General features: G+C 35.3%; 1 protein-coding gene across 1 annotated transcript; it reads right to left on the reverse strand.

Annotated features, from left to right (window-relative positions):
- Nucleotides 1-13,451: 13,451 nt before the first annotated feature.
- LOC102669201 (protein PAM68, chloroplastic) lies at nt 13,452-14,597 on the reverse strand. The gene is made up of 2 exons (XM_014761782.3): nt 14,380-14,597; nt 13,452-14,098 (listed from the first exon to the last, which is right to left on the reverse strand). Exons 1-2 carry the CDS (start codon nt 14,425-14,427, stop codon nt 13,826-13,828), a joined length of 321 nt encoding a protein of 106 aa, XP_014617268.1. The 5' UTR covers nt 14,428-14,597; the 3' UTR covers nt 13,452-13,825.
- Between the last annotated feature and the right edge of the window lie 427 nt (nt 14,598-15,024).

Consider the following 15,024-nt stretch of genomic DNA (forward strand, 5'->3'; position numbering starts at 1 on the left):
CAGATCTGATTGCTCCACCAAAGTGAATATAAAAAAGTTGTTGCCCCATCTTCCTAAAGTCACTTGATGCATGTCTAAGAATTGAATTGCTAATATATATAAAGAGAGAAAAAATGTCAGATCTGATTATTTCCACCAACAATGAATACAAAAATGCATTGTCTGGTCTTTCTAAATTCACTTCATGCACATGGTTAAGTACGAAATTGTTGACTCCCATCACAAAAATATAAAAAATTACAAGTGAGAAGCCGCTTAGATGATAATTCAACAAAGATGCGTTCTTCCCTACACATTATCTAATAATAACAAGCTTTAAGCAAGGTTGCACAAATCAGAAGTGAACGGGAATAATAAGCAACCATATAGAGTCAAAGGGGAAAGTTGTGTTAATTAGTAGATAGAGAACGAAAAATAGATTGATCTCATAAGAAAAAATATTGATTATTAGATACTAATGGGGAAGGAAAGTTAAAACTTTATATCCATCTACAGAACCTGTTGGTCAAGCTCAAGTTGGTGTTCGTCTTGATCTCATTGAGTGAGGAATTTGGTTTACAAATCCAACAAAAGGTGAGTTGTGTTAAGAGATTTAACACAATGAGAGGGGTGAAAGAGGCGAAAGGGACAAGAGAGGCAAGAGCGGTGCTAGGGTTTCAAAGCGAGAAAGATAATCTAATGGATAAGTTTTAGGGTTAGATGTTAGTACATATTTTAAGTGAGCAACATGTTATGAGCTTGGGCCTAACTTTATTCTTTGTTTGTCACAAGGCTATGTTTCCAATAGATACAAAGATCCAAAACTGAACTTGCCTAATAAAACCCATTCAAACCCATTTTTTCACCTATCAATTCTATTTACTTGCCTAAACCCACCAAAAACCAATTTTTTTAATTGACATTTTTGGGTCCAGGTTAGGTGTTGGTTCCTTGCCCACCCCTATGAGCATTCATTACATTAGGCATTTTTTTCTTCATTTAAGTCGTTCGATTAATTACATGAGCCATTATTATATTGAACTAATATAACAAGTACAATAAAGGAAATATTAGAGTACCTAACCCAAATTAATATACAGTTAGATATAATAAGGATTGTGGTCCATGACCTATAATTTAAAAAGTAGCACACCTTTATGGATTAGGTTTTAGTGACCAATCTTGACTAGATCCTCCCATAGACACAGGGATGGCCCACAGTAAAGCACTGAAGCTCAAGCTTTAAGTCGATCAGCAAAAAATTATTTGTTCATAGTTTTTATTAAGAAAAAAAGTAAATGCATTACATGTTGGCAAAAAGGCTACATATGTTGACAAAACATATGTTGGAGTACAAGTGTGAGACGAAGTCCCATTTCGTGTAAGAATGAAAAAGTTGAGCATCATATGAGTGAGGATAAGATTCATAAACCTAATTTTTAAAGTTTTGAGTTAAAGTGTGGCGTCAATTTTTCTTATGTGGTTGCTCATAGCTTATGGGTAAAATCTCCCCTGTGATTTATCCCCCTCAATTGCACAATAATTAGTACAAGAGTCAATGATTCAACTTGGTGATTGACTCAAACGAGTAAAATAGTGACGGTGGATCCTAGTCCTAAGGATCCCTTGTACCAAAAGTCTTTCTGGCGATGGGTCCAACGGCATGTCACTTTGGGGGAGTATGGTGTCAAGTTTACTTATGTGTGTGCTCGAGTCCCATTAGTGTAAAATCTCACCGATTTATTCCCCCTTAGTTTCCCAACACTTTATATGCCTCACTTATTATTGGCCTGACGCTGCATGAATGCAACATGTTTTCACTAAGAAAGTTGGGAACTTTGAGAAGGATGCTAATATAGCGGCCTTGGTGGGCTTGTTTGTAGAAATAGGAACTGGATTTAGGGTAGTCAAATTTGCATCTATCTATGCAATAACTGTATTTATAGTGGTCAAATGTAGATTATACAATTCATATTTTAAATGTACGTTTTATCTTTGATTTACCTAGAATATATGAACCATGTGATCTTTATCAAACTTTTTGAATTGCTAAAATGTGTGTGATACGTAAATATAGTACTTGCACAAGAGCAAGTATATTGCATGCAATAATATCCTAACCTTAAGTTTGGATATCGTACCCTAGAGACTAATCATATTTCCAAATAATTAATTTATAGAAAATTAGCAATTTTAGATTTTAGCAAAACTGGTTTAAGTTGCAATTATTGTAAAAAGATAATAAAGGAAACAAGTAACATAATTAAAGAAGATTCTAACATATTAAAAAGGTTAGTATTGTAATTTCAGACTTATCTTTACATTTCCCTAAATCTTCTATTTCAAATAAACTCCAATTATCAAATTAATTAATAATCTTTCATCTTTTAAATTATAAACAAAATTGATTCTCGTCAAATTACATTTGAAGTTAAGTAATTTATGTTTCAATAATTTTATTCTAAAAACAAGTTAATAGTAAAATTTAGCTTGTATTTATAGGAGTTTCAATCTAACACAAGCATATAAAGTTGTTTCAATACAAAATCAATTTTATATCGAAAACTAATTCCTCAACATAAGACCAAACATGTGATTATGTGAACATGTACCTAAATCATATTCCAAGTGGAACACAGTCAAATGTATCAAACAATCTTATGACTACTTCAAGGCCAAGTTAGTTTGGGGGAAAGTCCACAAGTATCACACAAATTTTGTTTCCCACATGAAATAGAAATAATCTGCATGGATTACTTTTTTGCCTTTCTTTTATTGATACTTTTTACCTTATTATTAAATAGCTGTCTTTAATTATTAAATGTACCTTCTTTTTATTTTTTTTTTAAAAATATCTCAATCTAAAAATTACTTTGTAGAATATTTTTTTATATCTCAATACATTCCAAAATTTTATTTGTGGAAGTGTTAAAATTTTAATGCTAGCTTCTCGATTAAATTTTAATACTTCTAGAAATTAAGTTCTCTAGAAGAGTTATGGTTTTAACACTTCTGGATATTAATTTACGAAAGCTTGCTTGAACGACCAATAGTCGAGTCAATAGACCACAAATGTGTGTTTTCTTGGTAAGATGTTGAGGGTTTCTCATTAGATTTTTAAACTTTGCGGGAAAGAAAATGAATCACCATAAAGTCTATTTGTCGCTAAATGGAATATCCTATTAAGCAAGAATCAAACCAACAAGGCTCTATAGCACTGACTAGAGAGAATGTTTGCCAATTAAGTGTGACCAAGAGCATAAAGTTGGGAAACACGCTAGCTAAAAATACTAATGAGAAATAAAATGTAATAATTTATCTATTTTTTTTAGCATAATTCTATTTTGTTTGAAATCCATCATTTACTTTTTTTACTTGCTCAACCTGTGGGCCACGATATCTAATTTTCACAAGGTAAAAAACTTTTAGTTATGTTGTCACAACATTATAATGAATCATTACCATGAAAATATGAATTTTCACTTTATTAAAGTTAAAATGCTAAATTGTGCATATGTAGGGATGACAACAGGATGGAATGAACATGGGTAGTAGCTACTCTGCTACCCAACCCATCGGATAATTATCCATTTACTACCTGCACTGGTACTTGTTGAACGAATATTTTTTTTAATATTTATGGATATTCAAAGCCTTGTTTATCACTGGAAGTATAATTTTCTATATGCAATCTCTGAAATTTTCTGCTTAAAGCCTTGTTTATTCATGTTCCTTGTGGAAGGATAGAGTGCCACTTTCAGGCTTTCAGCGTAGCACTTTCGTGCTTGCTTTTGGTCGGCCTTGATAGTCATGACCTCTCCTGTCAGGGTTGGGAACTTCATCTTCATATGCGGCGTGGAGACAATAACTCCAAGCTCTTTAAGTGTTTTCATGCCAATCAAACCAAAATACGATGTATCTATGTCTACAAGTAAATACCTTATTGTGAAGCTCCTGGAGAGCTGGCCTTGATCGAAAGTGGTCATTAGGACAACATAGCCTTTGATCTCAATTTGTTTCCCAACAAAGCTAGGGAGTGGATCAGCATGAGGTTGGACAGCGTCAGGCGAGACTTCAAGTCTTTTGAATGTCTTCTAGTACAAAATATCAATGGAGCTGCTTTGGTCGATGAGTACCTTGGACACCATGAAGTTGGCGATTATGATGGAGACAACCATGGGATTGTCTTGGTTGATGGGGTTGATACCCTTGAAGTTTCTATCTGTGAATGTGATAGGAGGGAGACTTCATGATGATGGTGTATCAACATTGTTGATGTCGATGTCTCGGATGGCGTGGAGGTGGTGCTTGCGGGATTGGCTAGATTGTCCTCCGTAGGAGAATTTGCCCATAATGGTGTTGATCACCCCTCTTATTTGTTGGGTAGGTTCTCATTCTTGTGGAGGTTGTCGGTCGCGTCTTGTCATATTGTGTCTTTGTCTTCCTCGATGGTCAAAAGATTACTTGATACAATTTTATTCAAAGGTCTCAGTGGGCACTCTTGCTTTGCTGCTTTATTGGATCTAAATCAAATAAATAGATTGTTGAACTCTTGATTCTCATGGAGAAGGCTGGAACTCTTTAATCGTTATAAATAACAGGAGCCATTATTGGCTGTGAATTTGTATCTGAAGAATTTTAACTATTAAGGGACTTATAAATATTTATACTACCCAAACTTATACTTTTGGTATGAGTTTACAACAACTTGATGTTATAGAAAGGGGGAGCAACAACATGAACCTAAAGCTAAAGCTTGAAGCTCAAGGAATAGTTTGAAGAAGTTTTTCAAGAATTTTGGCTTTTACATGCCAACTCCTTTGATTGGCATTTGTATTGATTTTTATCTTGATTGTTGCATCTTAGTATATTTGATATCTCTTTTGCATGATGCATCATCATTGTTAGTATGAAGAAAATTTTTTGGTTAGAAAATTTTCTTTAGAGGCAAAAACTCTCTGTTTTAATCGATTACATAGTTATCATAATCAATTACAACATATTGTCTGAAGCTTAAAGAGTTAAGTCTCGCATTAGTTTAATCGATTATACTATTGTTTGAGACAATGATTGATTTTTTAGGAGTCTCTGCTTTAATCGATTACCAAGTGGATTAATCGATTACTTCTCTCTTGTTTAAGTTGTTCGGAGGTGAACAAGAACACTTTAATCAATTACTTAGGTCATCAATCGATTACATTGTTCTTGAATTTTATTTGTGGAAGTTTTAAAATTTTAATGAAGTGAGTATTTTTTTATATCTAAATACATTCCAGAATCTTATTTGTTGAAGTGTTAAAATTTTAATGCTAGCTTCTCAATTAAATTTTAATACTTCTAGAAATTAAAATCTCTGGAAGAATTATGGTTTTAACACTTCTGGATATTAATTTATGAAAGCTTGCTTGAACGACCAATAGTCGAGTCAATAGACCAAAAATGTGTGTTTTCTTGGTAAGATGTTAAGGGTTTCTCATTAGATTTTTCTACTTTGCAGGAAAGAAAATGAATCACCATAAAGTCTGTTTGCTGCTTAGTGGAATATCCTTTTAAACAAGAGTCAAACCAACAAGGCTCTATAGCACTGACTAGAGAAAATGTTTGCCAATAAAGTGTGAACAAGAGTGTTCGACTAGAATACTTGTTTACTCCCTTTTCCAAATTGGTAATACTTGTTTTTATATGGGAGTGGTCTTATCGGCAAGCGCACCGGGTCGCTAAGTAAACTAATTTAAATGGAATGAACCGAGTATCGAACATAGGGAACTTGTTCTTTTAGCAAAGTTTTGTTAGGTAAGCAGGCCTTTGCAAACAGAAATTAATGATTGTGAATTAAAGCAAAAGTATGTTCTATCCTAAGTAAAAGCAATAAACGAGAACAAGTAAGTGTGAAAACAAATATCTAAAGGTGTTGGATCCTCCTACTGAGTAAGTTGATGCAATTAAAGACGTTTTTCTAATTAAAGATGTTCCTGTGTTCTATGTTGAGGTAAAAAATACCAAACACCGATTCCTCCAGAATCAAACTTCGTTCGCAGATCCCTCTTGTTGAACTTAGCCTAATTTAAATAGCATTATACTCACAACATAATAAAGAAAACTAAAACCCTACACACTATCCCTAGCAATGCAGTTATTTAGTCCCTGCTCTATCAAGTTCTAAGGAAACAGTGCATTTCCCAATGCTAAAGTCCCTAGCAGCCCACACAAATGGGTGATCAAGCCATAAGCATACATACAATAAACATAGATAGAGGTAGTGAACATATAAAACAACCTTAATTAGATATGAAAAATAGTTTACATCAACTACTCAGTAAGAATCCCCAATTGAGGGTTTTAACCTTTCATGGCAAGGAAGCTCCTTTTACACTAAAGAAGAGGAATCAAGAGAAATTGCTTGCTTACAAAGGAGTGGGGATGTCTCCTCCATCTCTAGGAATCTCATAATCTCTCAAAACCTCACTAATCTCCCTAAAAGACGAAAACTTGGCCCCTTGCTCTACTCTATGCTATCTAAAATTCACACTCTTTAGGCCTTTTGGTAGTGAATCGTTCTCTTTTTGGCTCTCTGTGCAAATCAGGCTTAAAAAGGGGTTCCTGATCTCGATGTCGCGCTTAGTGCCATTCTTGCACTTAGCACGAGTAAGTAAATTTGAGCTTAGCGCCAATCTCGTGCTAAGCCTGGAAAGCGACAGACGACTCGCTTAGAGAGCTGATAACGCGCTAAGCGCGTGCTTGCGGAGCAGATGCCTTTCCAGATTTCCTTTTACTCGCTAAGCGTGCTGGAGCTGGGCTTAGCCGTTGATGCGCACTAAGCACATTGAGCTCACTTAGCGCGTTGACTCCTTTGACACTTCTTCAAAATAGCTCCTTTTTGCCTGAAATTAAAGAAAATTTAACATTAATTCCATGTAAAGAGGCTTCTATTGAACAGAGATCAAAACATAGAAATTTTATTTACAATCCTACCAAAAAGAACCATAAATTGGGAGATTTATATACATTTTGGAAAACTTTTCTATACAAAAGTTAGTCGTAAATGATGACTAACAAAGAGCATAAAGTTGAGAAACACGCTAGCTAAAAATACTAATGACAAATAAAATATAATAATTTAACAATTTTTTTAACATAATTCTAATCTATTTAAAATACATCACATACTTTTTTTACTCGCTCAACCTGTTGGCCACAATATCTAATTTTCATAAGGTAAAAAACTTTTAGTTATGATATGACAACATTATCAAGAATCTTCACCATGAAATTGTGAATTTTCACTTTATTAAAGTTAAAATGCTAAATTGTGCAAGAGCATGACACCTAAAATGTGACACGTATGCAAGAGCACGCCATTAAGTCTCTAGTATTTGCCACCCACAACAAGTGACATGTATGCAAGAGCACGACACGTAAAACCCAGGTTGGACAATTCCCTGATTGATCATCCAAAGGATTGACAAAACCCAAGGTCTATCCTTGGAGAGTCCCTTTGATTTATGGTACTACGTCTCCAGTAGATTCCATCCATGACGAGTGACATGTATGAAAGAGCACAACACATGCACTACACATAGGTAGTAGCTATTCTACTACCCACCCCATCAGATAATTATCCGTTTGCTACATGCACGAGTACTTGTTAAATGGATATTTTTCTTTTATATTTATGGATATTCAAAGCCTTGTTTATTAGTGAAAGTATAATTTTTCATCTGAAATCTCCAAATTTTTTTGCTCAAAGCCTTGTTTATTCATGTTCCCAGTAACCATTTTCCTTAATCTTCTAGTTCATTTATTTAGTTTCTTAAGTACCGATTCCCTTTCAGCCTGGTCCATTAGAACTTTAATTTTAAGAGTTAAGAAAAAAAATGTTGTCATATGTGTTATTCTTAATTAAGTTGTTTTCATAATGAATATTAAAAGGACATGTTAACACATTTTTTTATGATTGTATTGACCAATTTCCTTTGTATTGGTGCAACTTATGATAAATGACATGTTCATCCATCAGTGTTAATCACTAGGTCTCAACAAGTCTTGTATGCCCTAGGATTTCTGTAGTAAGCTTCTTTATGAATTTTACTATTTTTAAGTCTACACCGGCTTGGCCTGGAAAAGATGGCGAGCTTGTGACAGATTATGCTGGGGGGGATTCCTAGCATGTCAAATGGCTGCCAAGCAAATAGGTTTGCGTTCCTGTGTACGACATCAATGATGTGCCTATGCTCATGGCTGGTGAGGTCCCTGCTAAGTTGCATACACTATTCGGGTTTGGGTTTGGGTTGCACCTTGATGAACTATTCAATAGGTTTTGGGCCTCTTTCTGAAGTGTTATTGTGCGGATCTACATCGAATTTATTTTCTTGGCTTGCTTGGTAGATGACTAAGGCTCGAACTGGTGACCCTTTGTCCATACTCATGACTTGAGTGATATTGTCTGCTGTGAGGTGAGGCTTGGCAGGCTCCCTGGTGGGAGCCACTTTTCAGCTTTCCGTGTAGCAATGTTGTTCTTGATTTTGGTTGGCCTTGATAGTCATGATCTCTCCCATCAGGGTTAGGAACTTCATCTGCAGATGCAGTGTGAAGACGATGGCTCAACTCGTTAAGTGTTGTCCTACCAATCAAAGCTAAATTCGATGTATCTGTGTCAACAAGTAAACACCTTATTCTAAAGCTCTTGGAGAGCTTGCCTTGACCGAAAGTGATCACTAGGTCAACATAGCCTCTGGTCTCTACTTGTTCCCTTGCAAAGCCTAGGAGTGGACCATCGTGAGGCTAGAGAATGTCAAGCGAGACTTCAAGTCTTTGGAATGTCTTCCAATATAAAATATTAGTGGGGCTGCCTTGGTTGTTGAGGACCTTGGACACCATGAAGTTGTAGATTATGATGGAGACAACCATGGGGTCATCTTGGTTGATGCAATTGATACCCTTAAAGTCTTTATCCTAGAAAGTGATAGGAGGGGGGTTGCATGGTGATGGTGTATCAACATAGTTGATGTCGATGTCCTGGATGGTGTGGAGGTGGCACTTATGGGACTAGCTGGATTGTTCTTCGTAGGAGAATCCGTCCACAATGGTGTTGATCACCCCTCTTATTTGCTAGGCAGGTTTCTATTCCTGGACAGTACAAATTGCATTGATGAATTTCCATTATATTGGTGCAGCTTTTGACAAATGATATGCTCATCAATCAGTGTTAATCAGAGGGTCTCGACTAGTGATCTATGCCCAAGGATTTTTGTAGTAAGCTTCTTTATAAATTTTACTATGTCCAAGTATGCATCGAAGGATTATAGTCCAATAAAGAAATTGTTGACGGTCAAAAGATTACTTGACACAATTTGATTCAAAGGTCTCGGTGGAAAATCCTTCTTTGCGGCCTTTCAGGATCTGAATCAAATAAATAGATTGTTGAACTCTTGATTCTCATGGAGAAGGCTTGAACTCTTTAATCATTATAAATAACAGGAGCCATCGGCTGTGAATTTGTATCTGATGAATTTTAACTTTTAAGGGACTTACAAATATTTATACTACCCAAACTTATACTTTTGGTATGAGTTTATAACAACTTGATGTTAGAGATAGGGGGAGCAGCAACATGAAGCTAAAGCTAAAGCTTGAAGCTCAAGGAAAAGTTTGAAGAAGTTTTTCACGAATTTTAGCTTTTACATGCCCAACTCCTTTGAGTGGCATTTGTATTGATTGTATCTTGATTGTTGCATCTTAGTATATTTGATATTTGTTTTGCATTATGCATCATCATGGTTAGTATGAAGAAATTTTTTTAACTTAGATAAATTTCTCTAGAGGCAAAAACTCTCTATTTTAATCGATTATAGATTTGTCATAATCGATTAAACAAGTTGTCTGAAGCTTAAAGAGTTAAGTCTCATATTGATTTAATCAATTTCAATAGAATTTGAATCAATTACACTATTGTTTGAGACAATGATTGATTTTTCAAGAGTCTCTGTTTTAATTGATTATTAGGTGGATTAATCGATTACTTCTCTCTTGTTTAAGTTGTTCAGAGGTGAACAAGAACACTTTAATCGATTACTTAGGTCATCTATTGATTACATTGTTCTTGAGTGGTTTTGTCAGATGTTGGATGAACACTTTAATCGATTACTTTGATAATATAATTGATTACTTCATTAAAATAATCGATTACCATATAGATTTAACCGATTACAATCGGTTATAACTGTTTTATCTATAAATAACCAGCTTGGGTTCATCTCTAAAATACATTTGAATATCATGAGATCATAAGAGAATACTCATTACATCTCGAAAATAATTTCTTAGCCTCAGAATGAGCAAGATTTTCTACTTTCATTGGTGATCAAGAGAAAAAGAGAAAAGAACTTTATAGTGACTCATAACTTCTTAATCTTTTAATTGGAAGATCTTTCTTAAAAGTGAGTATTTTCTTTTGAGTAGAAGAAGATCAATGTCTCAATCCAGCACAGTGTTTGTAGAAAGATTGGTCAGGTTGTATCTCTCCTACTTGGTTTTTTCATGTGTATGGCTTTTACATGGTCTTGTGTTTATGCGTGAATTGCCTACAACCTGCTAGAATAGGCTTTTCTAGTTTGGGCTAAGAGTAGGATTCTCTTAGGCTTATATTTACAGAGGATCCTAGTGTTGGATGCCACAGTCTCTTTTTCTGGTGTGGGAATTGTAGATCACTTGTGATTGCTTGTAAGGATTCTTGATGCATAGTGTAAATCTAATTCATGTTGTGGATTAGATAATTGGATCAACTTCTCTAGAAACAGAGAGTGAACAAGTATAAAAGATTGTGTCTTTATCTCTAATTTCATATCTTTCACTCGTTCAAGGTTTAATCAACTCATTCATGGTTTTTCAATGTTTTGAAACGATTCAAGTTTTATGATTTTGAAGGAAAGGATATTAATGAAGGACCATGTGTAAGGAAGAATTGATTAAGTATTGATTACATTCAATTCGTAGTTGTTTTGTGATAAGATTCGTATGGAATAGTTTTTTCACAACTCTGTTTCTAAAAGTATCTTTTTGGTTGAAAACCAATTCACCCCCCTCTTGATTTAATTGAGTTCCAACATCTTTTTTTTCACTTGATATATATTCAAGGTGTCAACATATTTTTCATTTCCATATTTGTACTTTCTGCACAATCATCGTTAACAAAGCATCTTAAAATAAGTGAATCTTGAAAGTTTGAGATGTCAACTTAATCCAACTCATCGTGCCCTTAGCCTATTAACAAAAGGCTTGGATTGGATTGATTGAACCATATTTGATATATTGGATTGAAAATCTCATTTCAGTCCACAGTGAATTGAGCTTAGTTGACCACACTAAAATTAATTAAAAAAAAATATAAACATAAATAATTTATAAGTTGAATTATCAAATAAATAAAAAAATAAGTTATCCAAATATAAACATAATATCATGACGACAAAAATGTTATCCTACAAAATTGTCTTGACATAATATGACAAATCACATAAATATAGTGGAAAACAACATACAATCTATAATAGAACAATAAGACTTTGTTGTCCTTGAGACATGGTATGCTCAACAAGTTTTCTTCCTATAAGAAGCTAAAAAAGAACAACAATAATAGACAACACTTTTTTGAGTCAACTTCCCAACCATTGCATATCTACGAATTAGTTTGGCAACATAGAAGAAGCTAAGAATCAATAAAACAACATAAAATCTCAAAGGAGCAAAAGTGTTGAGATGAGAAACACTACTACAAGAAGCTAAGAATCAATAAAACGATGGCATATTCGTAATTAATAGCATCAGAACGACGACAGTTCCCGCTACCCGTCGTAGACTGCTGATGGCATGGCAAAGTTGTAATTATGTGCTTAACATACAACGACGGTCTCCCACAACAACCGCCTTTGTATCGTTAGTTGTTTCACGTGGCGGACACGTGAGTTCCCCGACTACCATACAAAGACGGTCGTGTCCTGAGGCCCGTCTTTGTATCGTGGCGGGTTTCACGTGCCATACATGTGATCTGCCCATTTGACATACAAAGATGGTCTTCCTCCAGACCCGTCTTTGTATGTTCCACTTCATTGCCATACAATGACGGTCTTCACTAAGACCCGTCTTTGTTTGTTTAGTGGTCACACGTGGTAGACACGTGATGTTCCAGTTCATTGCCATACAAAGACGGTCTTCCCTGAGACCCGTCTTTGTATCATTACTTGTTTCACGTGGCGGACAAGTGATGTAGCCCTTGGTACTTTTTGGCGCCTACGACCCTCGACCTGACAAAAGGAATTGAAGCTAGCACATACACTTCTACGCTCGTGCCCTAGCTAGGTTTAAGCATCGTCTCCGACACAGTCCCTGCCGCTTACTTTGTCTCTGACGTTGGTTCTTCTTCTGTTTGCAGTTGCGACAGACAACGCTGAGGCCGCATTCAGGTAATGTTCCTACATTTTCATTCTGCATATGACTTCACCAGTTTGATTCATTTTTTTGTCTTGTTACTTTGCTTGTCGGTGGTGTTAGGAAGCTTTGTCTTCTTGTGTTGTATTAATATTGTGTTCTTGTGTTGTATTAATATTGTATGTTGGATGCTGCCATGCCAAGGTTTGAGTTGATGCTGCGAAGGTTTCTGTTGTGACTGAAGGTGATATTCTATAATTCGAGGTTGCATAGCCTCCAGAGAAAGGTGAGGGAGAAGATAAAATTTGTATTATTCAGCTTGTCCATTAGAATTACATTATTATAGAAGATACAATACAATATTTAATCCTAAAAGAATTTGGCTTGTCTGCCAAAGAGGAAATTGGCGGAAATTGCTTGTATTGCTCACATGGGACAGTAGTACCGGTCCAGGATCTTCGAGGATTGCTTCTAGACGATGGTGACCTGGCTTGCTGCTTATTGAGGTCATTTTGCCATAATAATCTTCCAGTTATTGTGGCCTATGGCTTCTCCTTTTTGCCCCTGATTCATCTTCTTCCTTTGTAGCTTCTTTTTTGTGCACTGTATTGTGCCCTGTACTTGCTGTTGGTTCCTTGTTCATAAGAGTATCAATTGTTTCTAATGAACAGTGGTATGTTTTTTATTTTTTTCTGGAATTGTAGAAGTCCATTTAATATGGAGCTAGAATTTGTATTTTGTTAAATAAACTTAAGATCCTATGATTACCAAAATTGCAGACAAGGTTGATGTTGCTGCAGTTGTAGTAGTAGATAGAGACCCCCAAAATTACAGTATTGCAGATGCAGATTGTAATTTAAAACCATTTGTCTGTCATACTATTCTTGGGTGTATTTCAAGGCTCAAATGTTCAACAATGTAATTTTGTTTAATTATTTATTTCCTTCGTAATATAAAGAATCTATTATTATCTAATTTTTGCCACAATTACCAAACAAGAGAGAAGAGAATTTTAGAGATGTTTTATAACTCATACAAAACAACCTCCAAAAGTGCTGGCAAGATACAATATGTATTGAAACAAAAGGGTCAAACATGAAAAAGGCTAAAGAAAGAATGGGCTAATTCTTCCTAGATTAACCACCTCTAAGGGACTGCCAAAAAACAGGCCAATTCTTTTGGGCCTCAGTCCAACCCCAGAAGGACCCTTCCCTCAGTGGGTCCTAGCTAGAGGACACAATCCCATAACTCACACCCAACAGAGTAGACCTAAAGAAAAACAAGGACACAATGAATGACACCCAAGTGGGCACTTCAATCTTCAACCCAACCTTGAGATAGTAGAAAAATGGGAAAAAAAAAAGCCCAATACCCAGTGGAATTCCTACGGACACTGCCATTCTACTCATCATTCTGTTGGTCACTACTTCAGGAATAACTCCCCTGGTTCTTCTTCCTCCTCTTGTTCTTCATCATCATCTTCTTCATCATAATCCCTTCTCATCTTGCTTTTCTTCCTTTTCTTTGGGGCTGGTCCAAACCCCATGGGTTCCTTAAAGGTTGCACATATAGGTGCAAGGTGTGAAAAGTAATGAACCTGATGATGAATTTCTGATCTATAAATAGGGAACCTAGACTTCACATTTCCACTTAAGTAGCTAATCCTGCTTAGTGCCCATATGTTAACCCTACCATGCTGCACTAAATAATTTAGCAATCAGAATCATTCACACGAAATTAGACAAGATTATAATTAATTCTAAAGTTATGAAGAGAAGAACTCGAGTCCTACATTAAAAGTCAGGTAGAAAGAAAATCCAATTGGTCACAAATTAGCAATAATTTTTTTAGCTGAAAGAAATTTCTTTCTCAAACACATGACCATGATTAATAGAGTGAATATCTTCTAAAGTTCTTAAGATCACAATTGTCTTGAATAAATAAAATGAAAAGTAGAGAGAGAGAGAGAGAGAGAACCGTGTGAAGAAATAGTGGATTGAAAAATGTGGCGGCAGTTGCAACCATTATGTTGTTGTATTGAAGGGGGAGATTTATGGAGATTAGCTGGGTGGGGTGTGAGACATGTTTTGTTTTGAGTAGAAAAGAAAATAATCGTAAGACTTAAGACATAGGAATAGGAATCAGATATTGATGAGAGTTAACTTAGCAATAGGAAAGGATAAGGTTGTGTTGTGAAGGATATCATACTGGTTTCCCGGTCCACTTCCAATATTTCCTCCCTTTTAGATACGCACTAATCTGCGTCTTCTTGTCTCCAGACGTCGCCGTATTGTGTTTAAACTTACAATGATTTTATCTTCAAATTTATATCATTCAATTCAAAAAACTTTACTTTCTACAGAGATATAGTTTCTGAGGGCTTAGCTATAAAATAAAGCTACAGCAGAGACAAGAATCTTTCATTACTTCTGAATGTTTTACCACTCCAAACATAGTTACAGAGAACAGGAACAGATCAAGTAATTGAAGTAAATGATGTGTTCAACAAAGTGATAACAAATATTATTAAGAACAAGGAGGGAAGTTCAGCAATCTAAACAAGACAAGAGTGACCCTAGACCAAAGTAATAATAGTCTTTTTGGATAATATACATTAGAGAT

Source organism: Glycine max, chromosome 9 (genome assembly GCF_000004515.6).
Source record: "Glycine max cultivar Williams 82 chromosome 9, Glycine_max_v4.0, whole genome shotgun sequence".
Taxonomy (NCBI): Eukaryota; Viridiplantae; Streptophyta; class Magnoliopsida; order Fabales; family Fabaceae; genus Glycine; species Glycine max.